Source organism: Canis aureus, chromosome 32 (assembly GCF_053574225.1).
Source record: "Canis aureus isolate CA01 chromosome 32, VMU_Caureus_v.1.0, whole genome shotgun sequence".
Classification (NCBI taxonomy): Eukaryota; Metazoa; Chordata; class Mammalia; order Carnivora; family Canidae; genus Canis; species Canis aureus.
Genome location: NC_135642.1, coordinates 42,858,649 through 42,882,390, shown reverse-complemented (window position 1 = coordinate 42,882,390; position 23,742 = coordinate 42,858,649). Strand labels below are relative to the sequence as shown.

At 46.7% G+C, this 23,742-nt stretch overlaps 1 protein-coding gene across 2 annotated transcripts in view; it reads right to left on the bottom strand.

Moving 5' to 3' along the window:
• SCAMP5 (secretory carrier membrane protein 5) overlaps nt 1-23,742 on the bottom strand; it is a 39,737-nt gene that overhangs the window by 6,762 nt on the left and 9,233 nt on the right. The window contains exons 1-3 of one of the 2 annotated variants that reach the window (XM_077881939.1): nt 14,803-14,955; nt 2,206-2,269; nt 1,342-1,470 (exon numbers count right to left, since the gene is read on the bottom strand). In XM_077881939.1, the coding sequence (XP_077738065.1) occupies nt 1,342-1,470; nt 2,206-2,212 (136 nt within the window). In that variant the 5' untranslated portion in view covers nt 2,213-2,269; nt 14,803-14,955. Of the gene's footprint in view, nt 1-1,341; nt 1,471-2,205; nt 2,270-14,802; nt 14,956-23,742 lie in introns of those variants that run through there. The other variant, XM_077881941.1, reaches the window with a different exon arrangement.

Sequence of the window (23,742 nt, the reverse complement as noted above, 5' to 3'; positions counted from 1 at the left end):
TTTCTGGTCACATTCCCCCTGGATGGACACAATTCCCATCTGTACCTGAGCTGAGTGCTGCTAGGAAAGAAGGAAGCCTACGGAGAAGCCTGCAAGGACCATAAATTCATCAGCCAAACTCAAGCGGACCCTGTGAATGGCCTAGAAATTTTAGGGGTCATGTGTCTTTGGATAGTGTCCTCACCCTCTGTCCACAAATGTGCTTTCATTCTAATCCCACTTTCCTCAAAGCTCCCATTCCTGCTTCTACATCACATTTGATTGGAAAAAATAGAAGCCATTAGAGGCGACCTCCTCGTCCTCTTCCCCACATCTACAGACCTAGCCACACCTGCCCCATCTCTTCCTTTCCTCATGTTACTTGGAGAAAGGCTCCTTCTCTGCCCAAAGGCGAAGCCAAGACTTGAAACTGAGTCTGTCTATCTTACACTCCTTCTACCATCCCATGAAGAACCTGCAAAGACAGCGTTCTTTACCACCTCGCTGGCATGAGCAATCACCTCCCCAAGTCAGCAGCTAAGTGTGGGCTGACTCAAGGAACATCACATGTGACAGACCCTGGCGGTGGTCCACTGCAGGTCTAAGGTTCCAGGAGGCCAGGTACCCACTCAGGAAAGCCAGCCTGCCCTCCCCCTCCTTGTACATGCCTGGAAGGTACTAGCCTGGGCACAGCCAAGTCCCATCCCTCTAAAATGATACTTTCCCACCGACCTGACACAGACTATCAGCAACTAGAGCCTTTAAACTCTGGACCTCGACTCTGTAGAACATTAGACCTCTATATTCTTAGAGAACAACACAGAACTCCTTGGAACCATAGTGATCACTGACTCAAAACTCTCCTGCTATAAGTGAGGGGACCGTTGCTTAGGAAGAAGGACAACCAGCCCAATTTGATCCCATATCTCCCAATTCCCAGTTAATGCTCTTTTCTCTGAGCAGTTTTCCAAAGGAAGCCAAGACAAATGTGGCTTTGAGACTAGGATTTCTCTCTGAATCCAGAATCCCAAGGTCCTGGCAGCCACTGGAGGCTCCCTGGCAAATCACCCAAGCGGGAAGGGGAAGGGAGCACAAGAAAAGAGAAATGATACTGCGGCCAGAAATGCTCATCCAGATGCTCTGTGAATGAGAAGTGGAGGGCAAGGGGATGAGGGAAACCGGGGCCCAGATGGGGGGTCGGCCCATGAAAGGAGGCTGCTGGGAGATGGCCCATGCAGATGCTGCAAGTGTGGCTGAAGGACAGCCAGGCCTACGGGCCCCCATCCTGATGGCCAGCACCCACCAGCCTTCCTCCCTCCTCCTCCCACCCTCCATGGGCCGCCCCCATCCCACAGCACTTACACATCCAGAGGTAGTAGAGGCGCTTGGTCATGCTGAGATGCTGGGGAGGGATGTCTGCCTCAAAGTCTTGGTAGAAACATGGCTTCAGGGGGATGAATTTGGGCAACGGTGGGAAGTTGTTCACTTTCTCTGTGGGTGAAGCATATTGCACAGCATCACCTTGAATGTTCCCCTCCCTGATGACCCAGTATGATCCTCCTTGCCCTGGTTTCAGCTGCCCGCCCCGCCCCCGGCCCCTGTGGTCACAGGCTACACTGCAATCCCCACCTGGCCATCCCTGGTTCCTCAAGTCTGCTCTTAGGTTCCCAAAGTAACCAAAGGCCTCGAGGCAGTGTTACCATCTCTCAGAAGAACAACAATTAAATGGTGTCCAGTTCCAGGCAGATGAAGCAGGATGGGCGAGCCTGGAGATGAGGGTTTCTATGTGCACACCAATACTCCTGTTTTCTGTTTATCTGGTATGGTGGGGCATCAACTAGATAGTCTCTCAACGTCCCTCCAGCTCTGGCATTCTGTACCCGAGCCTTTGGAAACCAGACAATTGAGAAGCCAGAAGGAAAGGGTCTCACAGTATTAAAGAGCAATGGTGACCACGGGACAGGGAGTGAGCCACCTGTGCTGCTGTATCAGTCAGATGGCCAGCAGGACCAGGGCATCGGGATGCTCAATCAGAGACCTGACAGAGCTGGACAGTGTCATGCTGAGGGTTTTGGAGATACAGGCCTCAGTGGGGGACCAGGAAAAGCCTGGGGACAAGAGGACAGAAAGAACTCGACCTCCAAAAATCAGGGGATAAAGAGACTAGGAAGGGGGCACCCATCCTATGCTCACTTGCATGTTCTATCCACGCGACCCTGTCCTTACCTGCCATGATGGCACCGATGGCACCAGCCGGCCCAGCGGCCTGCCCACGCCTCTTTGTCTTGACCTGGAAGGAAAGAAAAGCCAGAGCATGATGAGGATCAGGCCCAGCTCAACCGAGTCCCTCTCTCAGGCCTTGCAGGGTTAGAACCTGGTTCTAATGCCTACAGGGGGGTGAGCCCAGGCACTCCTGTCCTTTGCCTCAAGGCATAGGGTCTATCTTCAGAAAATCCTATTTGAGGAGGGGAAAGGTACCTGGGAAGGGACCCCCATGAGAAGGCAAGTGACAGAGAAGGCCTGAGGACACTAGAGGCCTCTGAAAGAGAAAATTCTTTTTATTTATTTATTTATTCATGAGAGACACGGGGCGGGGGAGGGGCAGAGACACAGGTGGAGAAGCAGGCTCCATGCAGGGAGCCCGACCTGGGACTCGACCCCGGGTCTCCAGGATCACACCCTGGGCTAAAGGCGGTGCTAAACCGCTGAGCCAGCCAGGCTGCCCATGAAAGAGAAAATTCTGTTCCTTGATCCTGAACATGACAAAGCCGGCATCACTCACGGCTGGCCTCCCCTCTCTCCTGCCTTTGCCTTCAGTCATCTGTTGGGGATGTGTAATGTGTCAAGCACCCGGAGACAGCGTAAGACAGATGTGGCTCCTGCCCTCTGCATGAAACAGTCAATAACCTGTGCAGTACATACTCTAAAAGGGAAAGGTGGCTACCATGAAAATATGCACAATAGATAGCAAGGTGATCTAACCTGGTAAGGGGAGTCAGGGAGTCAGGGAAATTTGACGTAAGCAGTGAGCAAAGAGACCTGAAGAATACAGAGGAGATGCCTAGGGCAAGGATTCCTTCCGGGCAGAGTAGAAAGCTTGCACAGACTCTGATGTAGGAAGAAGCCTCACACTTTTAAGAAAGGGAAAAGCAAGCTACCTTAGCCAAAGCAAAGAGTACAAAGTGGAAGCAGCAGCTGGAGAGGTGAGGTGGGGAGTGATTCTTGAGGCGCTTAGGAGGCCAGTTTGAAGGGACCCTGAGGTGGATTTGGGGAGTGGGAGGAGGGGGCCATCAAGAAGACTCCCTGCCAGCTAAAACCGTAAGTGCATGATGGTGGAGCTATTCACTGAGAGTCCCATCGTGGGAAGAAACCAAGAGAACAGACACAGTGTCCCAGGGAGATAAGAAGTTGCCTTATGGACACACTAAGTCCCAGTTGCTGTGAGAACCCCCTCACCCCAGACAGGGCTGCCTTGTAGACATTGTGAATATTCAAAATCGAAAATGGTCTTTGTGGGTGCCTGGGTGGCTCAGTGGCTGAGCATCTGCCTTTGGCCCAGGGCATGATCCTGGAGACCCAGGATCAAGTCCCACATCGGGCTCCCTGCATGGAGCCTGCTTCTCCCTCTGCCTGTGTCTCTCTCTCTGTGTCTCTCATGAATACAAAATTTTTAAAATCTAAAAAAATAAAGAAAATGGTCTATGACCAAGTACTAAGGTAATGCAACGCTTAAAAGTTCAGTAGAAATTTCTATCAAGGTTAAAAGCAGGCAAAATGAATCTGTGGTGTTAAAAGTCAAGATGCAGGAGAGGAAAAAAAAACTAAAGTCAAGATAGTTTTACCCTTGGGGGAACAGGGAACATACACAGAGGTACTGGTGATGGTCTGTCCCTGGGCCTGGGAGCTGGTTACACAGTGTCAACTTTGTGCAAATTCATCAAGCATGAGACTACACCCTTCTGCTCAGGGTGTGATCCCGGTTCAGGATCGAGTCCTAATCCCAGAGTCCTGATCCCGCATCTGGCTCCCTGCGAGGAGCCTGCTTCTACCTCTGCCTCTCTTTCTGTGTCTCTCTTGAATAAATAAGTAAAATCTTTAAAAAGAAAAGAAAAGACATCCCCTTACACAGCTGCATTAATTGTAGCACTATTTGTAACACCAAAAGATTGGAAACAATTTACACATCAATAGGGGATGATGAAATAAAGGGTACAATCATACAGTGGACTGTTCCGCAGTTTTTAAAATGCTCTGCAAAATAAAATAAAATAAAATAAAATAAAATAAAATAAAATAAAATGCTCTGCAGCTATATATTTATTTATTTTTATTTTATTTTTATATTTTTTTTTCTCTGCAGCTATTTAAAAAAAAATACTGGTGTGGAAAGATCTCCACCATTACTAGTTGTTGAATAAATGACATAAATATAGAACAGTCTAGTCTAGACAATAGGCAAACAAAAGACAAAAGTCAAAACAATATGCTATCTTTTATAGTAAAAAAATAAAAGAGGGGAGAGGAAAATAAAAATATTTTTTCCTTTTGACTCAACAATCCTACTTCTGCTTATTTACCCACAAATAAGAAACAATAAATACATGTCATTCAGTGTGACTCTATTTTGCAATAGCAAACTGTTGGAAGTGACCTAAATGCAACCATTTGAATAAACTGTGGTGCATCATTCAATGGAGTAGCTGTAAAAAAGAATGAAGAGGATCTCTATTAACTGCTGTAGAACAGTTAAATGAAAAAAAAGCAAAGTACAAATAAGTATAAATAGTATGCTACCTTTTATGCAAAAAGGGGAAGGATAACATACAGACAAAGCTGCTTATTTTTGCAAAAGAAACACAGGAAAAGTAAACCAGACACTAAAAAAATGGTCACCTACGTGATGTCAGGGCTCAGATGACTAATGAGACTTCCCTGGGTAAAGATTAATACATACTTTTGTACATATAATATCTAAATACTCAAGAACTTACACCAGAATGAAAAGCAAACCCTAAAAATGAAATAAACAAAAGCAAATGAAGTTAACTGTACAGGAAATTGATAACACGACCACATAGAAAAAAGAACTGGCCAAATAACTTGATCAGAGCACTCTGTGTTCTCTTAAAAGGATATATCTTAAGGATAAAAATAACTGGAAAGAAAGCTTAAGGGGGGGCACCTGGGTGGCTCAGTGGTTGAGCACCTGCCTTCAGCTCAGGGTGTGATACCAGGGTCCCGGGATCGAGTCCCACATCAGGCTCTCCTCAGGGAGCCTGCTTCTCCCTCTGCCTGGGTCTCTGCCTCTCTCTCCGTGTCTCTCATGAATAAATAAATAAATAATCTTTAAAAAAAAAGAAAACGAAAGTTTAAATATAAGCAGGTTTACTGTTACCGCTGTTACAGTGCGGTGATGCTGAAACTTTGTCATGTGTATCATAGGAGAGAGCACGAGTGTACAGGGTGGATATCGTTGGGACGTGGGTTCTCACTGTTAAAACATGGAGAGAGAATATGCAATGTGGGAAGGTAAGAGCCCTATGATGTTGAATTTGAAATGGAGGAATCAGTATGTACTCACGGCTTAAAAAATATATACGGATGGTCTCAAGCCAGGACAAGGAAATACCAGGAGAGCCTAGAACATCTTGTGGTACCAGAAACAAGTAGGTATTCAACAAATGGACGCATGTCAAAAAGACACCAGTTTGAGGGGATCCCTGGGTGGCGCAGCGGTTTGACGCCTGCCTTTGGCCCGGGGCACGATCCTGGAGACCCGGGATCGAATCCCACATCAGGCTCCCGGTGCATGGAGCCTGCTTCTCCCTCTGCCTGTGTCTCTGCCTCTCTCTCTCTCTCTCTGTGACTATCATAAATAAATAAATAAAAATTAAAAAAAAAAAAAAAGACACCAGTTTGAAAGAGCTACCACCAGCCAAATTTGATACAATTAAGAGTCTCAAAAATAATGATAGTAATATATGACATCCTGAATGTTAAACAATAATCCATGATACACCAAAATGCTCTCAGGAATTTTCATTTGATGGTGGGGATCATAGGTGATTTTTATCTTCTCCATTATTCCCCTATGTATTTTCCAAATTCTCTACAATGGATATATACTACTTCCTCAATAAGATAAATAGTATTTAAAATACAAAAGTTGGGGATCCCTGGGTGGCTTAGCGGTTTAGCACCTGCCTTTGGCCCAGGGCGCGGTCCTAGAGTCCCGGGATCGAGTCCCGCGTCAGGCTCCCGGCATGGAGCCTGCTTGTTCCTCTGCCTGTGTCTCTGCCTCTCTCTCTCTCTCTCTCTATGTCTATCATGAATAAATAAATAAATAAATCTTTAAAAAGTATAAATAAATAAATAAATAAATACAATACAATACAATACAATACAAAAGTCAAAAATAAATATCACTATTTTGTGGTGAAAAAAAATAATAATCCATGAGTCCAAAGAGACAATCTTATTTTTTAAAAAGAGAGGGAATGGGCAGCCTGGGTGGCTCAGTGGTTTAGCGCCTGCCTTCAGCCCAGGGCCTGATCCTGGCGTCCCGGGATCGAGTCCCACGTCGGGCTCCCTGCATGGAGCCTGCTTCTCCCTCTGCCTGTGTCTCTGCCTGTGTCTCTGCCTCTGTGTGTGTGTGTCTCTCATGAATAAAGTCTTTTAAAAAAATAAAAAATAAAAAGAGAGGGAAGAGTTCTTCTTTGCAGAAAAGTTAGCCATAAATGTAGGAGTGACAATTAGAAAATCTCCCAGCTCCACCATCACTAATGTAACCGCTGATTCAGGCAAGAATCCTCAATGGCTTCCAAAACCACTGGACCAGAGACTATGGGGAGGAAGAGTCACGGTCACAAAGTACCAGCCCAGCCCAAAGGGGACTTGCTAATTACAAAAGGGAACAGGTATTTTTATCGTGAAAAAAGCTTGCAGATACAACCTTAAGTGATCACACTTAACATCACCAATAATGGGACAGATGAACATTATGGCCTCCCAGTATGATGTACCAAGGATGCACTATCACCTATGTAGTATTCCTGCCCCAAAATGTTTAACTTGAATCCAATCATGAGAAACAAACGAATTTAAGTTGTGGAGCATTCTAAAAACTAAACTGGCCTGGAGGTGCTTGGGTGGTTCAGTCAGTTAAGCATCCGACTCTTGCTTTCACCTCAGGTCATGATCTCAGGGTCATGGGATAAGGTCCTGGGACTGAGCTCAGCAGGAAGTCGGCTCGCTGCTAGTCGGCTTGCTCATCTCCTTCCGCCCCCCTCCCCAAACACTAGCTCTTTTAAATAAATAAATCTTTAAATAAATAAATAAATAAATGAGTGACTATTAAAAATTAATAATAATAATTCATAAAAATAAATGAAAACTAAACACATCTGGACTGTTAAAAAATGCCAACATCCAGGGGCACCTGGCTGGCTTAGCCAGTGGAGCAACTCTTCATCTCAGAGTTGTGAGTTCAAGCCCCCCACTGGATATTGAAGTTACTTAAAAATAAATCTTGGGTGCCTGGGTGGATCAGTGGTTGAGCAACTGCCTTTGGCTCAGGTCATGATCCTGGGGTCCTGGGATCAAGTTCCACATCAGGCTCCCCCATGGAGGGCCTGCTTCTCCCTCTGCCTGTGTCTCTGCCTCTGTCTCTGTGTCTCTCATGAATTTTTTTAAAAGATTTTATTTATTTATTCATGAGAGACAGAGAGAGAAAGGCAGAGACACAGGCAGAGGGAGACGCAGGCTCCAGAGAGGGAGCCTGATGTGGGACTTGATCCTGAGACCACGGACCACGCCCTGAGCCAGGGGCAGGTGCTCAACCACTGAGCCACCCAGGCGTCCCAATAAAGTCTTTTTTTAAAAATCTTAAATAAATAAATAAAATATTAAATAAAAGATTTAAATTAAAATCTTACATAATTTTTTTTTAATTTAAGATTTTATTTATTTATTCATGACACACAGAGAGAGGCAGAGACACAGGCGGAGGGAGAAGGAGGCTCCATGCAGGGAGCCCGATGTGGGACTCGATCCCAGGACCCCGGGATCACACCCAGAGCTGAAAGCAGAGGCTCAACCACTGAGTTACCCAGTGCCAACAAATAAAATCTTTTTTAAAATGACAACATCCGGGATCCCTGGGTGGCGCAGCGGTTTAGCGCCTGCCTTTGGCCCAGGGCGCGATCCTGGAGACCCGGGATCGAATCCCACGTCGGGCTCCCGGTGCATGGAGCCTGCTTCTCCTTCTGCCTATGTCTCTGCCCCTCTCTCTCTCTCTCTCTGTGACTATCATAAATAAATAAAAAATTTAAAAAAAATAAAAATAAAAAATAAAAATAAAATAAATAAATAAAATGCCAACATCCTAAAAGATTTTTTAAAGTAAAAAATAAAGGATGATCTAAACTAATGGAGACTAAAGATGTATGGCAACAAGAACCAACGCAACGTGTAAGTAAGCCTCGATTGGATCCTTGTTCAAAGGGGAAACACTATAAAGGTCATCACTGGGATGAAAAGGAAACTAAATAATAATTATTGTGTCGATCTTTACATTTCTTGGGTGTGATAATTTAATTGAAGTTTTACAGGAGAATGCCCTTATTCTTAGCAAATATGTATTCAAGGGCTTAGGAGTAATGTGTCATATGTCTGAAACTCGCTTCAAATAGTTCAGAAAATAAAAATGACATAGATACAGAATCAAAGCAAATGTGGCAAAAGTTAACAAGGTGTGAATCTAGGCAAAGCAATATAAATGTCCCTTCTACTTTAGTTTGGTGTAAAAGTTTTCAAAATACAAAGTTGGAGAAGAGTATGAATAATGTCAGGAATAGATTATAAGGAATGAAAAAAATGCATAAGTCCATGGAGATACCCAAAAGAAAAGGAAGGAAAGAGAATGTTCTAATAAACATAAATGGAATGACAATTTTTAAAAGTCATTATCTGGAAAAAAAAATAAATAAAAAATAAAACTCATTATCTGGGACGCCTGGGTGGCTCAGTGGTTGAGTGGCTGCCTTTGACTCAGGGTGTGATCCTGGGGTTCTGGGATCGAATCCCATTATCAGGCTCCCTGCAGGGAGCCTGCTTCTCCCTCAGCCTATGTCTCTGCCTCTCTGTGTGTCTCACGAATAAATAAATAAAATCTTTGAAAAAAAATACAAACAGAAAATAAATGAATGAATGTATGAATGAATGAATGCCAGGCAGAAGAAGATGAGCTGGCAAAGAATGAGGAGAGCAGTCACTGAGGCAGGAGGAAAATCAGGAGCATGGAGTCTCCAAAGTTAGGAGCAGACAGTGAACAAATATGACAGATGCCACTGAGAGGTCTGGCATGAGAAGGGCTAAAGACTGGTGTGTGTAACACTCAATAACAGCTAGTCATCTATGCCCCGGGCAAGAATTGTTTTGATGGCCACAGATGGGTGAGGGTGGGCAGAAGTAGAAGTCAAATTAGAGCTAGTTGAACACACAAGCTGAGAGCAGGCATAGAAAGCTCTTTGAAGAAGCCTGTCTAGGAAGAGAAGAGAGACAGGTACTATGTAGGTGGGCTATGGGGTCCTGGGAGGGCTGCAGCTGCTGGGTGTTTAAGATGGAAGTAAGCTAGAGATGGGAAAGATCCAGGCAAGCTGCAATGACAATAGAAACAGAGGTTAACACAGAGCAAGCCCCTAATAAAGGGAGAAGGATGAGGTCCAGTGCCGGGAGGTGGGACAAGCCTCAATACTAGCAAGTGGGAAGGAAAACATGATGCAAACAAATGCGGGTTTGAGGCCTTGGAAAGGACAGTGAGAGTCCTGTGTATCTGCTTCAATTTTCTTTATAAAAGAGGAGACAGGATGGGATTGAGAGGGAAGAGGGAAGAGTGGAGAACCCAGTTAAGTCAATGGGCAATTATAACACAGCCTGAGAAGTGTCGTGGAAGAACAAGTACAAAAAGCTGTGAGAACACAGAAGAGCCCCTCCCTGGTCTGTCCTGGAGGAGCCATGGAGGGCTTCAGAGAAGACCTGAATCCTGATGGATGAATAGGAGTCAGCCAGGGAAAGACAGGGAAACAAGTGTGGAAGTCAGGACAGCGATAGCATGGCATATTCAAGGGACTGAATGAAGCTCAAAGCAAAGGGAAGGAAAGAAAGGCAAAAATCGTGTTGAAAGGTAGAAGGGCTGGGTCATCCTGGCCTTGAAGGCTATGGGCAGAATTTGGGCTTTATCCTCAAGAGTCTTGAAAGCCACTGAAATATTCTATTCCTCTCCTCTTTAAAAAAAAAAAAAAAAAAATAGCCTCATGGGGTGACTGGGAGACTCAGTCAGTTAAGCATTCAACTCTTCATTTTGGCTCAGGTCATGATCTCAGGGGTGTGAGATTGAGTCCTGCACTGGGCTCCACACTGGGCCTAGAGCCTGCTTAAGATTTTCTCTCTCTCCCTCTACCCCTCCCCCCCAAAAAATAAAAACAAAATTAAAACCAACAAAAAGAAAGAGCGCCTTGTGTTAACTAGCTATAATTTAAATAGAAACTAAAAATATGTATATATAGTCTCATAGGTTTTTTTTTTTTTTTGTAGAATGAAAATGTTTTTAGCTTTGTATAAAAATATTTGGGGGATCTCTGGGTGGCTTTGGGGATCCCTGGGTGGCTCAGCGGTTTGGCGCCCGCCTTTGGCTCAGGGCGTGATCCTGGAGTCCCGGGATCAAGTTCCACATCAGGCCACCTGCATGGAGCCTGCTTCTCCCTCTGCCTGTGTCTCTGCCTCTCTCTCTCTCTGTGTGTGTCTCTCATGAATGAGTGGGTGAAATCTTTAAAAAAAAAAAAAATTTGCAAGTTAAAAAAACAAAGTGTATAAAGTTGAAAATAAAAGTTCTTCCAAATCTACTTCTCAAAGGCCATCTCTTTAAAAGATTGACCTCTAGATTTCTGTTTTGCATATATGACAAAAACAAGATCATTTTGTACATGCTGTTTTACAACCTGTTTTTTTCCACTCAACAATATCTCTTGAAAATTTTTCATGTTAATGATACAGGTTATCTCAATATTTTTAATGATTGATCAACTGGATCGACAACATCATGGGCCATGGAGCGGTGAGGTGTGTCATGGGCTATTTGGCAGTTTAGAGGTCACAGCTTCAGGAAGTGGTAGGGCAAAGGCCAGCTGCCAAGAAATGAAAACAGGAAAGAGAAGAAGGGACAAGTCTAGCAGACTCATCTTTCAGAAAAATTGCTGAGATTTTAATACACACACACACAAAGATTATCAGTGGCAACACTGTAACACCATGTGCCAAAGAATGAATAGTAGTCATGTTTGGATAATAAGATTATAAGTTATTTGTTTTCTTTCCTTCTATCTTTGTTTTCGAAAATTTCTACAATGGTCTCATATCACTTTTTTTAAAAGATTTTATGTATTTATTCATGAGACACACACAGAAAGAGAGGCAGAGACACAGACAGAGGGAGAAGCAGGCTCCCTGCGGGGAGCCCGATGCGGGACTCGATCCCAGACCCTGAGATCACGCCCTGAGCCCAAGGCAGAAGCTCAACCACTGAGCCACCCAGGCGTCCCCTCATATCACTTTTGTAGTAAGATACAATAGGTTTTAAACAGCAGCAGCTGGAGGAGGACATAGGGTTAGAAAGGTTTTTCCAGATAGGATACTTGAGTATATATATTTGGAAGTGGGAGGAAGGCATCAGGGAAAACAGTGGCAGATACAATAGAGAGGGAAACAGCTGATGGACACTGGGACCCCAGAAGACAGAAGGGCCAGCATCCATAGCACAGAGTAGACAGCCCTTCTTCCACTGGGATTGAACAATCAAACTCAAGAAATGGAGAAACGTGGGCGCAGTCCTACCTCCCACACACCCACCCAACTCTCCTCCTTGGGAGCAAAAGGCTTTGCGAAAGTGGTCCAGTTTGGGATACTTCTCCACAAAATGGAATGGGGAGCTGATGGGAAGAGGGGAAGGGTTTCTAAAGTGACAGAGGAACAGCTGAGGCTGGAGACCATGCACCGACATAGAACCAGATTGCCCTGGTATGTGATAGCACCCAGAAACTTTTGTGTTCTGAGTGTAGAATCCAGAAATGGGGGGTCTGCTGCTGTAGTGGGACACACAGACAAAGTGGTATGGCTGTTGAGGGCATGAACCAGAGAATGGTTAAAATCCTGGACCCTGGGGTCCAGGAAGGACATGGAAGGTGTAATGCTCATGGAACAGAGGAAATGGAGGTACCAGAGAACTAGAGGTCTCCTTGAGATCACAAAGCAGATAAAATGAAGTTGGGCCTGACGGTGCTCAGAGGATACTGTAGTTTAATATTTTAGAGGTAGTCACATGCCAATGATGGCCAGATTCAAATGTGGCTGGTAGAAAGGATGGTACAAGGAAGCAATGGAGTGAAAGACTGTGGCCCAGCACTAAAATCCTCCATAAAAACAAGGAGGAGGGAGGCAGATAATAACTTGGGTTGTGGGATGGGATGCCTGGGTGGCTCAGCAGTTGAGTGTCTGCCTTTGGCTCAGGGCGTGAACCCGGGTTCCTGGGATTGAGTCCCATTTGGGGCTCCCGGCAGAGAGCCTGCCTCTCCCTCTGCCTGTGTCTCTGCCTCTCTCTCTGTGTCTCTCATGAATAAATAAATAAAATCTTAAAAAAAAAATAACTTGGGTTGTGGGAGAGTCAAAGGAGGAGACTCCAACCCTGCTCCAGCCTGACCCCCATCCTACTCCCGGGGTTTCTCCCAAAGGTGTGCCCATGGTTACAGAGAAGTCAGTGTAGCAAAGTATGGATGACTCAGTGCAGAAGCCAGAGCACAGAGCAAGGCTGCTAAGACGTAAGTTCCCCACTCTTGCTTTACCTCTGATCCGCTTATCACACCCCAAACCCACATCCCCAGCCCTAAAGTCCCAGAACTATGAATCATCCTCAGAAAACAGCACTCTTCTGGCATGTGGCTGTCACTGTCCTGTGATGCCTGTTCAGTACCCCTGCTGATCCTGAGCCTGGCTGGCATTTTAGGCATCTGCCTTCGGCTCAGGTCGTGATCTCAGGGTCCTGGGATCAAGCCCTGCATCAGGCTCCCTACTCAGTGGGAAACCTGCTTCTTCCTTTCCTGCTCCCCCTGCTTATGCTTGCTTCTCACTCTCAATGTTAAATAAATAAGTAAAATATTAAAAAAAAAAAAAAAAGACTTAAAAAGCCTCCCAAGGGGTGGGAGTGGAGCACCTGCTGCCCTTCCCCCATCAGGCTAAGCCCACAAACTTCTGTCAACCCTGCTGTACCATGCTTCCTCCAGGAAGCCTTGAAAGATTCCAGGCTATCAGTGGGGAAGGAAGCACAGCCTGTAGAGGAAATGCTGTGGGGAGGGGGCAGAGAGAGGGGGAGGAAGGCGAAGGGAGGAGGGAGGAAAAGAAAATGAAGAACTGGGAGGGACGCTCTAAACTAGATCAAGCAGCTTCCTCAAGGGAGGACAGTATTTAGTCCTATTATTTCTTCCCCAGAGAAAGGTGCTGGCAAAGAGCCGCCCAAAAGGGGAATCAACTTGTTCAGAGGTAGCTGGCCAGCCAGGGAAAGAGTTAAAGAAACAGCGGCAGAGCCCAGAGCCCGAGGCCCCTCTCCAGAGTTCTCTTCCCCGATCCCGCTGACTCTCCACCGGGTTTGCTACACCCGCGACCCTTTCTTCTGTGAAGAGAGACATTCGCCAGAGACATCCTCTCTCAGCTCCAGGGACTCTGCCTTCAGGCTCCCGGAGTACACCCCGGTCAGATCTAAACTAGCAAGTTTTGTGAAGCCCCACACAAAATCCCCCTTGTCAGTCATGCCCCTGCAAGAACCATCCCCCTCTTTCAGGGCCCTGTGCCTGTGCAGGTAGAGCAGGTAAGGCTTGGATCCTTTCAGAGTCCCCCTGCCCCATGGGCACAGGCACAGAGCTGGGGTCACGGGCGGGCTCCCCTCTTAGCCCATACCACTCCCCGGGAATGCCCTCTGGACTCTCCCCCCAACCAAATCTCCCCTCCCCCAGGAAGTCCATTCACTGGCTCTTGCCTCCCTTTCTCCTTCTGTCCCTGGGAAAGTCGGCCAGGCCCTAACTGATCCCCCCATCCCGGAGCTGGGGCATTACGAGATGGTGAATTCTCAGTAGGAGTCCCTCCTCGGTTTCCCCAACCCCCTGCCAGGAGCTCCTCGGGGCAGGGACCGGGATGCATCCCCACGCACCTCACCCCCCTCCTCATGGTCACCTCCTGCCAACACGGGAACGAGCTACCTCGGCGTCACCCCTCCAAAACCCCGGGCTCCGGCAGCCAGTGCACCCATCCCCCGCCGACTAAAGGTCGGCAAAGCAAGGGAGGAGACCGTGGGGGGGGGGGGCGGTGCACAGGCTGGGTCCACCTGCAAGCACCCACAGGAGGCCACCGTCACCCCGCCGCCAGTCGCGTGCGCCATCCCCCAGAGGAGGAGGCCGGTTTCCAGGGAACGCCAGGTGGGGCTGGGGGGGAAGGGGGCCCGAGCCCAGGCTCCAGGGTCTGACGTCACCCAAGACCCAGGTTCCCGCTGCGGGAGCCGGGAATGGGGGTGGTGGGGGTTGGGAGGCCCGGGGCCACCTGGAGCGATCTTCTCCCGCCCCCGACGGGGAAGGTCACCTGGAGCCCACCTCTCCAGCCGCTCGGCCTGCCCTGCCCGCCAAGGTGGCGCGGAGGGGGGCCCAGCGGGACGGGGGTCACCGCCCCTCGCCCTGCGCCCAGCCTCCCTGGAAAGCCCTGCCCCCGGCCTGGAGGCCCAGGACTCACCGCCGCCGCGGCTCGGCTGCAGAAAGGCCGCGGCGCTGCGCCTGCTCAGCCTGCGACGCGGCGCGGAGCCCTGCCGGGAGCCACTCCGGGGCTGGGGGCCGGGAGCGCGCGCTCCGGGAGGGATGCTCACGTGCCCGCGCCGCCCGCGCCCGCTGCAGCCGCCGCTCTCGCGAGACTCCCTCGCCTCCTCTAGGGCCGCCGCTCCTGCGCTCGCGAGAAGACAGGCCGGCCGCCCCCGCACCTTGCGGGAACTGTCCGAGGTGCTAAGTTCCCAGGCACCGCCCGATCCGGCAGTGAGTGGGCCCCGAGAGGGCGAGGGTGCACGGAGAGCTAGGGCCGGGAGAGAAAGGCCCGGAGCTGGTAGCCTGGCACCTGTAGCCAGAGCCTCAGCTTCCAAATCTGTAAAATGGGGAGAATAACCTCCACGCCACTCCGAGGGACATATCAGAAAGGAAGAGCTTTGCGAGCAGGACACCTGATGAAGCTCCTTGAGGTCCACAGGCCCGAAGTGGCAAAGAGAGGATGGAGGGTGAAAAATCATAGACGAGGGACGCCTGGGTGGCTCAGCGCCTGAGCATCTGCCTCCAGCCCAGGGCGTGATCCTGGGGACCCAGGATCGAGTCCCACGTCGGGCTCCCTGCATGGAGCCTGCTTCTCCCTCTGCCTGTGTCTCTGCTTCTCTGTGTGTGTGTGTTTCTCATGAATAAATAAATAAAATGTTAAAAAAAGAAAAGAAAAGAAAATCATAGACGAGGGGCAGCCTGGGTGGATCAGCGGTTTAGCGCCTGCCTTCGGCCCGGGGCGTGACCCCGGGGTCCCGGGATCGAGTCCCACGTCGGGCTCCCCGCAGGGAGCCTGCTTCTCCCTCTGCCTGTGTCTCTGCCTCTCTCTCTCTCTGTATGTGTGTGTGTGTGTGTGTGTATCGTGAATAAATAAATAAAATTTAAAAAAATCATAGACGAGACAGACAAGACATATGGAGAATGGACACATAGATCTATGGAAATATGGAAATAGGAAGACAAGAGAAGAGCCACCAACATAGAGACATAGAAACATGGAGAGACAGAGAGAAATGCAAACAGATCAAGATTTGGAAAGAAAAAAGATATGGAAAGATAGAAGAGAGAGGGAGAACATGATGAAGTGAGAAAGAGATGAGAAATAGGGACAGGCAAGGTACACAAAGGAATAGAAAGACAGAAGTTTAGCAAGACACAGAAAAAAAGAATGAAAGAGACTGTAATATGCAGAGATGAACACCTAAAGAGAGTAGAGACTAGGGTAAATAGTTAAAAGCCCAGAACTAGTGACAGTGGAGAGACCCGCTTGGAGAAATGGGGCTGAGAGTGAAAGACAAGCTTTTATTGTGAACAGTGTTTATGTTGCAAACCTCCTGTGGAGACCTCTAAAGCCAGGGCCACCCTCTGTCCTGCCAGCCAATGGCTCCTGCCCTCCACAGCGCCCTCCACTCACACCATCTTGGGCCTGGAAGGGAGCCTCAGTGGGTGGGAGACACTGAGGGGATTCTTTGCCCAGAATAAGGGCCTATTGTCTGGCTCTAGCCTGCTGCGAGTAGGGCCACACTCCCACAGCTGGGATGGAAAGGGGGTGGGAGTAAAGAAAGGCAGACAAGAAACAGGGAGAGGGAAGGGAAGGGAGGGAGTCTCAGGGGCTATGGAGAGTTGAGTAGGATGCATAATCTAGCCACCAGGCCAATCAGGAGCGGAGAATCATGTGATAAAGGGAAGGACACTGGGTTCTGTTGTTAGTCCTGTCCCTGGTTCACTCATATGGTCAGTGCTCTCCCCCTGCTATAATGCAAGCTTTAGCAGATTTACAGAGCCTTAGGGAGGACCCAATAAGATGAGGAATGGGAACCTGAGGACATTTTCAAACATGGCTCCTACAGGAGAGATGTTGGGAGTCCATGTGAGCCTCAGGAAAGATATAGGGGTTGACATGAGCCTTTTGGAGAGGGGTCTGAGGTCCACATGGAAATTTACAGGGTAGGGAATCCTGGGTGGCTCAGTGGTTTAGCGCCTGCCTTCAACCCAGGATATGATCCTGGAGACCCGAGATCAAGTCCCACATCGGGGTCCCTGCATGGAGCCCGCTTCTCTCTCTGCTTGTGTCCTTGCCTCTCTCTGTCTCTCATGAATAAATAAAATATTCTTTAAAAATAAGTTTACAGGGTGTATGTCTGGATTCCACATAGAATTTACAGGAGATATCTTGTGGTTCCTGTGGGTCCTATGGGAGAAATGTTTGGGTTCCCAACTGATGACCTCAGATGATTTTTCTTCCCCAGTTAGGAGATTCAGAAGGGCTTCTTATCTGTCCAACAAATAAGGCAGGAAAAGCATCCAGGCCCAAAGTCATAAGCCCATCTCTGTCCCAGTGGATTACACCTTTGGAGTGTGGGTAAATGGGAAGGAACAATGTTGTCAGTGATAACAATCATTTAAACATACTTTTATTCAATAAGCATTTGCTGATCACCTACAATGGGTGGTTAGAATATGGACTGACGAAGCAGACTGCCTGCCTTTCTCCAGCTGTGTTAGTTTGGTCAAAGTACTCATTCTTACTGAACATTAGTTTTCCACATATATAAAATAAAGGTGGTGATAACAGGACCTGTATCTAGGTTTTCTGTGACAATGAAATGAATTAATACATGTAGACACATGAAACACAAAGACAGTACCTAATACACAGTTAATAAGTGCTTGTTTATACTATGTGCTGAGCACTGGGAACATGTTTTTCTCATGGTTAGGGGCAGGAATGAAAAAGCCTGAGCCAAACCATGCTATAATACATTTAAAGCTTCTCACATATGGCAATTGTCACATGCCACTCACCAAAGAATGTCATAGGGCTAATGCATGAGAGACAGAAGATACGCTCTCTCTAGAGGATGCAAGGCATGACAGACAGTGGGGACATCTAATTGCAGGGAGGGAGCAAGTAACTGGGAGCAATAATCCAATCACTCATTGGGCCAGCTCCAGGCTGCTTGGCTTTTCTTGCCCAGCTATGGTTGAATGAGGCAGGTCCACCAAAGAACCTCTGGGATAGCACCTGTTACAGGCCAGTAAACAACTGAAAATAAAAGAGGATTTTTCTAGCATTTACTAAACCATTAATATATCTGAGTAAGATGTTAAGCCTCATGACTATTCCATGAAGTTGTGCTATTATCCCCAATCTGTACATGAGGAAAGCGAGGTTCAAAAAGGTAAAGTGATCTGCCCAAGGAAATAAAATGGATGTATCTAAGACATGGAAGAACCAGTATTTTTAGGTTGGGTTTCCTCAGAAGCAGGCACTGAGATAAGGATGTGAGTACAAATGGTCTTTTTGAGAGATGATCCCAGGAAGCTCTAGTAGAAGCAAAGAAATGAATGGAAACCAATTCAAGGTACAATAATGAGCAGGTTACCACTGTGGGCAATGGTGGCAGGGGTGGCAGGCATCCTACTGGGGACCTCTGAGACACAGTGCACAGTACAACACAGCTGTCCTGCCAAGAAAATGAGGAAACTAAGGATTGAGAACTGCTCCTAGCACTTCCAGACTTTCCTGTGTGCCTTCTGAGCAGAGAAATCCCTCAGGCAGCAAATCCCAGGGACTTGCAGTAAGAAATCATCAAAAATGGTTAAGGAAGTATGGAGAGAACACTATGTAGTAGCATCTACTACAACCAAAATCTAAACTCAGTCTATCTGGCTCTCAAGCCACATCATGCTGCCTTCAAGGTAACCCATTAGTCCTTGAAGTTTGCAATATGGAGTCTCCTTTCTTAAGAAAGAAGCTCCTACTCCCCATCCCACCCCATGCTTCTGGTCTCGTGAGATACCAGCTCCCTGACACCTAGCATATATGCTTGATCACACAGCACTACGTATACGATGCCACACATTCTTGCCTGCAGAACCATGGCACTGTCAGAGCAGTTCATCCAGTCCACTTACTACCAAGGTGGGGAACCCTCAAACTCAGAGAGTTTACCCTAGGTAGGCCCCCTGGACAGTGCCTCTCCCCCTCCACACCTCCTCCCTACCACCTGCTCCCTATGTTTGTCTTCTCTCCCCCACCAAACTGGAAACTCCACCAAAGCAACCCACAGAATGGGAGAGAGTGCTGACAAATCACATATCTGATAAAAGATTTGCATGTAGAGTATATGGAGAATTCACAAAACTCAATAAAACAACGAGGGGCACCTGGGTGGCTCAGTAGATTAAGCATCTGCCTTCAGGTCAGGTCATGATCGCAGGGTCCTGGGATTGAGCCCCGCATCATGCTCAGTGAGGAGCCTACTTCTCCCTCTGCTCCTCTCCCCACCCCCCCCTCTCTTTCTCTCATATAAATAAAACCTTTTTAAAAAATACAATGAAAAATAACTCACCTTTAAAATGGGCAAAGGATCTGAATAGAAATTTCTCCAACGAGGAGACACCTGGTTGGCTCAGTCAGTAAAGCATACAACTCTTGACCTTGGGGTCGTGAGTTAAAGCCCCACATTGGGCATAGTGCTTACTTGAAAAAAGAAAGGAAGGAAGGAAGGAAGGAAGGAAGGAAGGAAGGAAGGAAGGAAGGAAGGAAGGAAGGAAGGAAGGAAGGAAGGAAGGACGCCTGGGTGGCTCAGCGGTTGGGCGCCTGCCTTCAGCCCAGGGCATGATCCTAGGGTCCCAGGATTGAGTCCCACATCGGGCTCCCTGCATGGAGCCTGCTTCTCCCTCTGCCTGTGTCTCTGCCTCTTTCTCTGAGTCTGTGTCTCTCATGAATAAATAAATAAATCTTTTTTTAAAAAAGGAAGGAGGGGATCCCTGGGTGGCTCAGCGGTTTAGTGCCTGCCTTTGGTCCAGGGCGTGATCCTGGAGTCCCGGGATCAAGTCCCACATCAGGCTCCCTGCATGGAGCCTGCTTCTCCCTCTGCCTGTGTCTCTGCCCCCACCCCTCTCTATGTCTATCATGAATAAATAAATAAAATCTTTAAAAAAATAAAAATAAAAAAGGAAGGAAGGAAGAAAATTTCACCTAAGAAGATATACAGATGGCTGATACAAGCACATTAAAACATACTCATCGGGCAGCCCAGGTGGCTCAGTGGTTTAGCGCTGCCTTTAGCCCAGGGTGTGATACTGGAGACCTGGGATCGAGTCCCACGTCGGGCTCCGTGCATGGAACTTGCTTTCCCTCTGCCTGTGTCTCTGCCTCTCTCTCTCTGTCTCTCTCTCTCTCTCATGAATAATAAATAAAATCTTTAAAAAAAATACACGCATCATCATTAGTAAATTGAGAAATGCAAATCAAAACTACAATGAAGCACCATTGTGCATCCACTAGAATAGTTATAATCAAAAAGACAGATACTAAGCACTGACAGGGATGTGGAAAAATTGGAACCCTCATACTCTGCTGATAGGATTGTAAAATAGTGTAGCCACTTTAGAAAATAATCTGGCAGTTCTTCAAAAAGTTAAACATAGAGTTACTGTTTGACCTAGCAAGGTATAAACCCAAGAGAAATAAAAACATAACTTCACAAAAGACTTGCAAATTGGTTGCAACTTTATTCATAGTAGCTGAAAACTGGAAACAGCCAGCAACAAGAGAATGGATAAACAAATTATTATATATTCATACAATATAATATGACTCAAGGAGAAAAATGAATGAGCAATGGATACATGCAGCAATATAAATGAATCTAAAGGGTAGCCCTGGTGGCGCAGCGGTTTAGCGCCGCCTGCAGCCCGGGGTGTGATCCTGGAGACCCAGGATCGAGTCCCACATCAGGCTCCCTGCGTGGAGCCTGCTTCTCCCTCTGCCTGTGTCTCTGCCTCTCTCTTCGCTCTCTCTGAATGAATAAATAAATAAATCTTAAAAAAAAAATCTTCATTTAAAAAAAATGAATGAATCTAAAATACATTATATTAGGCAAAATAAGCCAGACCAAAAAAACCAAAACAAAGCTATACTATATGATTCCACTTACATGAAGTTTAACAACAGGAAAGTTAATGTGATACAAATGAACCTAGGGGCTGCTGATTGTGGGGTGGGTGGGAGGGGCGAGTTGACTGACTAAAAAGAGAACAATTTTTTCTGGGGCGATAGAAATATTCTAGATCTTGTTTTGGGTCGTAGTTACAAGTAATATAAAATTATCAAAACTTATTAAACTGAAAACTGAAGATCTGTGTACTCTATTGTGTGTAGGTTATAACTCAGTTTTGTTAGCTTGAAAAGATGGGGATCACTGGAACAGCTTGAGTGTAGGAAACAAGTACAATTCCCAATCCCCAACCTCTTGTGGGTGTCACAGGCCCTAGTCCACGGTGGCTTCTCAGTGCTTCCTTCCTGCTCCCAGCAGTGCCTCCGATGGACCACTTGGGGGCAGCCACGCCCGCAGTGACTAACCCTGGCAAGAGCTGCTTGGCCACCAGCCTGGTTGCTCAGCAGGCAGCAGAGCTGGGTGCGGGGAGCCGGATGGCCTGTGCAGCTCATGTTCATCGCCGCCACCTTTTACAGTCTAGCCAGAAGCTCTGAACATGCAACACCTACTGTTTACTTGTCGAATTAGCACAGAATTGCCCATCCAAACCTGACCCCACTAACTGCAGGCATAGCACGCCCGGGGGTCCTCAACTTTCCATCCTCTGTCGCTATTGTTCCTGCCCACAGCTGAGCATTGCTCATGGTGTTCCTTTGGCTAGCTGATTCTTACTCATCCTTTGAGCGCCCATGTGAGTCTCAGATCCTCTGGACACCTCCCTGGACTAGATTCCTCAGCACCTTCCTTCCTCATCACCCAGGGCTGTATTATTACCTTCGTATCTGACTCCCCATCAGACAGTTCAGGGCCAGGGGTGAGGGAGCAGGCCGTCCTCTGTGTTGCATACCCTCATCCCACTGCTAGTCTCAGGGACAGTGGACCTCAGTTGAGTAGTGTGTTTGGTAAATGTTTAACAATCGGCTCTTCAGGGAAAAAAAGTACCGATATATTTATTATAAACTTTACTGATATAAAGGATGTGGAACACACAACTTATACATAATAAAATATACAATACAGTTTATTATCAATTCCATAGAGCCAATCAATCCTCAAAGAATGCTTTCATTGGTCTTTCCTTTACTCTTGTCTCCATAACCTATAGTTACAATTGATGAATGAATGTGATAATTAACAAATAAATAACAATACGTCAAACTCTGTGTTTGTAAGTAATTTCTGTGCTGTAAGTACATCCCCCATGGCTGATTTCAAGCTACTAACATGATGTTACTAAATGCTGGGTCCAGCAAAGAGGCACCACAGCATACTCTTATATAGTGTTACTGCCACAGCGATACAAGAAGCGTACCTTAATTCAAGAGCATGAGGGCAGCGCAGGTGGCTCAGCGGTTTAGCGCCGCCTTCAGCCCAGGGCGCGATCCTGGAGTCCTGGAATCAAGTCCCGCGTTGGGCTCCCTGCATGGAGCCTACTTCTCCCTCTGCCTGTGTCTCTGCCTCTCTCTCTTTCTGTGTCTCTCATGAATAAATAAAATCTTTTTAAAAAAAGAGCATGAATAGTAAAATGTCATAAAGTTATTAGAAAGCGATGAGTTTTGAATGAGTTTAATATTTTCTTTTACTGCAACAAGCTTAATTGTAAGCTGATATAATTAAATTTTTAATAATGGTTATAGTTGAACAGCAGATTACAAAATTGAAATTTTAACAATTGGCTCTCATGGGCCAGCATGAGCTGCTTTTAGCACTCATATTAGGCTTTTCACTATTGATTTCAAAGATCTGTCTGCTTTATTCTTTTGTTTGTATATGCAACTTACTATGAAAATAAAAACATGGTTATGCATATGCCTCCAAAAATCATCTTTTTGGACCAACCAAAATAATAACCAGTTAATATCATACATGACAATCCTCAGAATATTTTTGGTTATCACCAAACTCAGAGACTTATAGCCCTGGCCTTGTCATCCCAAGGCAGAATGGGCCACTGTGATGCTAGGCTCCCTTGTATACTTTGACTCAGGGTTCCCTGGGTTCAGGCCTCTCACCTCTTCCCAACCCTCATTTCTCTCTGGAACCCCAATTCTGTAGCGTCCCCAATTAGCCTCTACTTCCTACTCTCTCAAACATTTTTGTCTGAGAACAATTTTACTTTTTTTTAAAGATTTTATTTATTTATTCATAGAGCCACCGGGGCTGCCCCAATTTTACTTTTTTTTTTTTTTTTAAGATTTTATTTAGGGATCCCTGGGTGGCACAGCAGTTTGGCACCTGCCTTTGGCCCAGGGCGTGATCCTGGAGACCCAAGATCAAATCCCACATCAGGCTCCCGGTGCATGGAGCCTGCTTCTCCCTCTGCCTATGTCTCTGCCTCTCTCTCTCTCTCCTTGTGTGACTATCATAAAAATTAAAAAAAATATATATTTTATTTATTTATTCATGAGAGACACAGAGAGAGGGGCAGAGACACAGGCAGAGGGAGAAGCAGGCTCCCTGTGGGGAGCTCCATGTGGGACTCGATCCCAGGATCCTGGGATCATAACCTGAGCCAAAGGCAGATACTCAACCACTGAGCCACCCAGGTGTCCCCATTTTACATTTTTATAATTATTTTTTTTTACATTTTTATAATTATTTATAACACCATAGAACTTTGTAAACTTGAGTTATTTACCAATATTTACTATATTATAAATTAAAACCAGTAATTTAAAACTTTTTTCTCCATAATTTAATTTAAAATAACAATGACAGGGGCACCTGGATGGCTCAGTTGGTTAAGTGACTCTTGATTTTGGCTCAGATCATGATCTCAGGGTCTTAAGATCAAGCCCCATGTCAGGCTCTGTGCTGGGCACAAAGCCTGCTTAAGATGCTTTCTCTCCCTCTGCCCAACCCCACCTCAT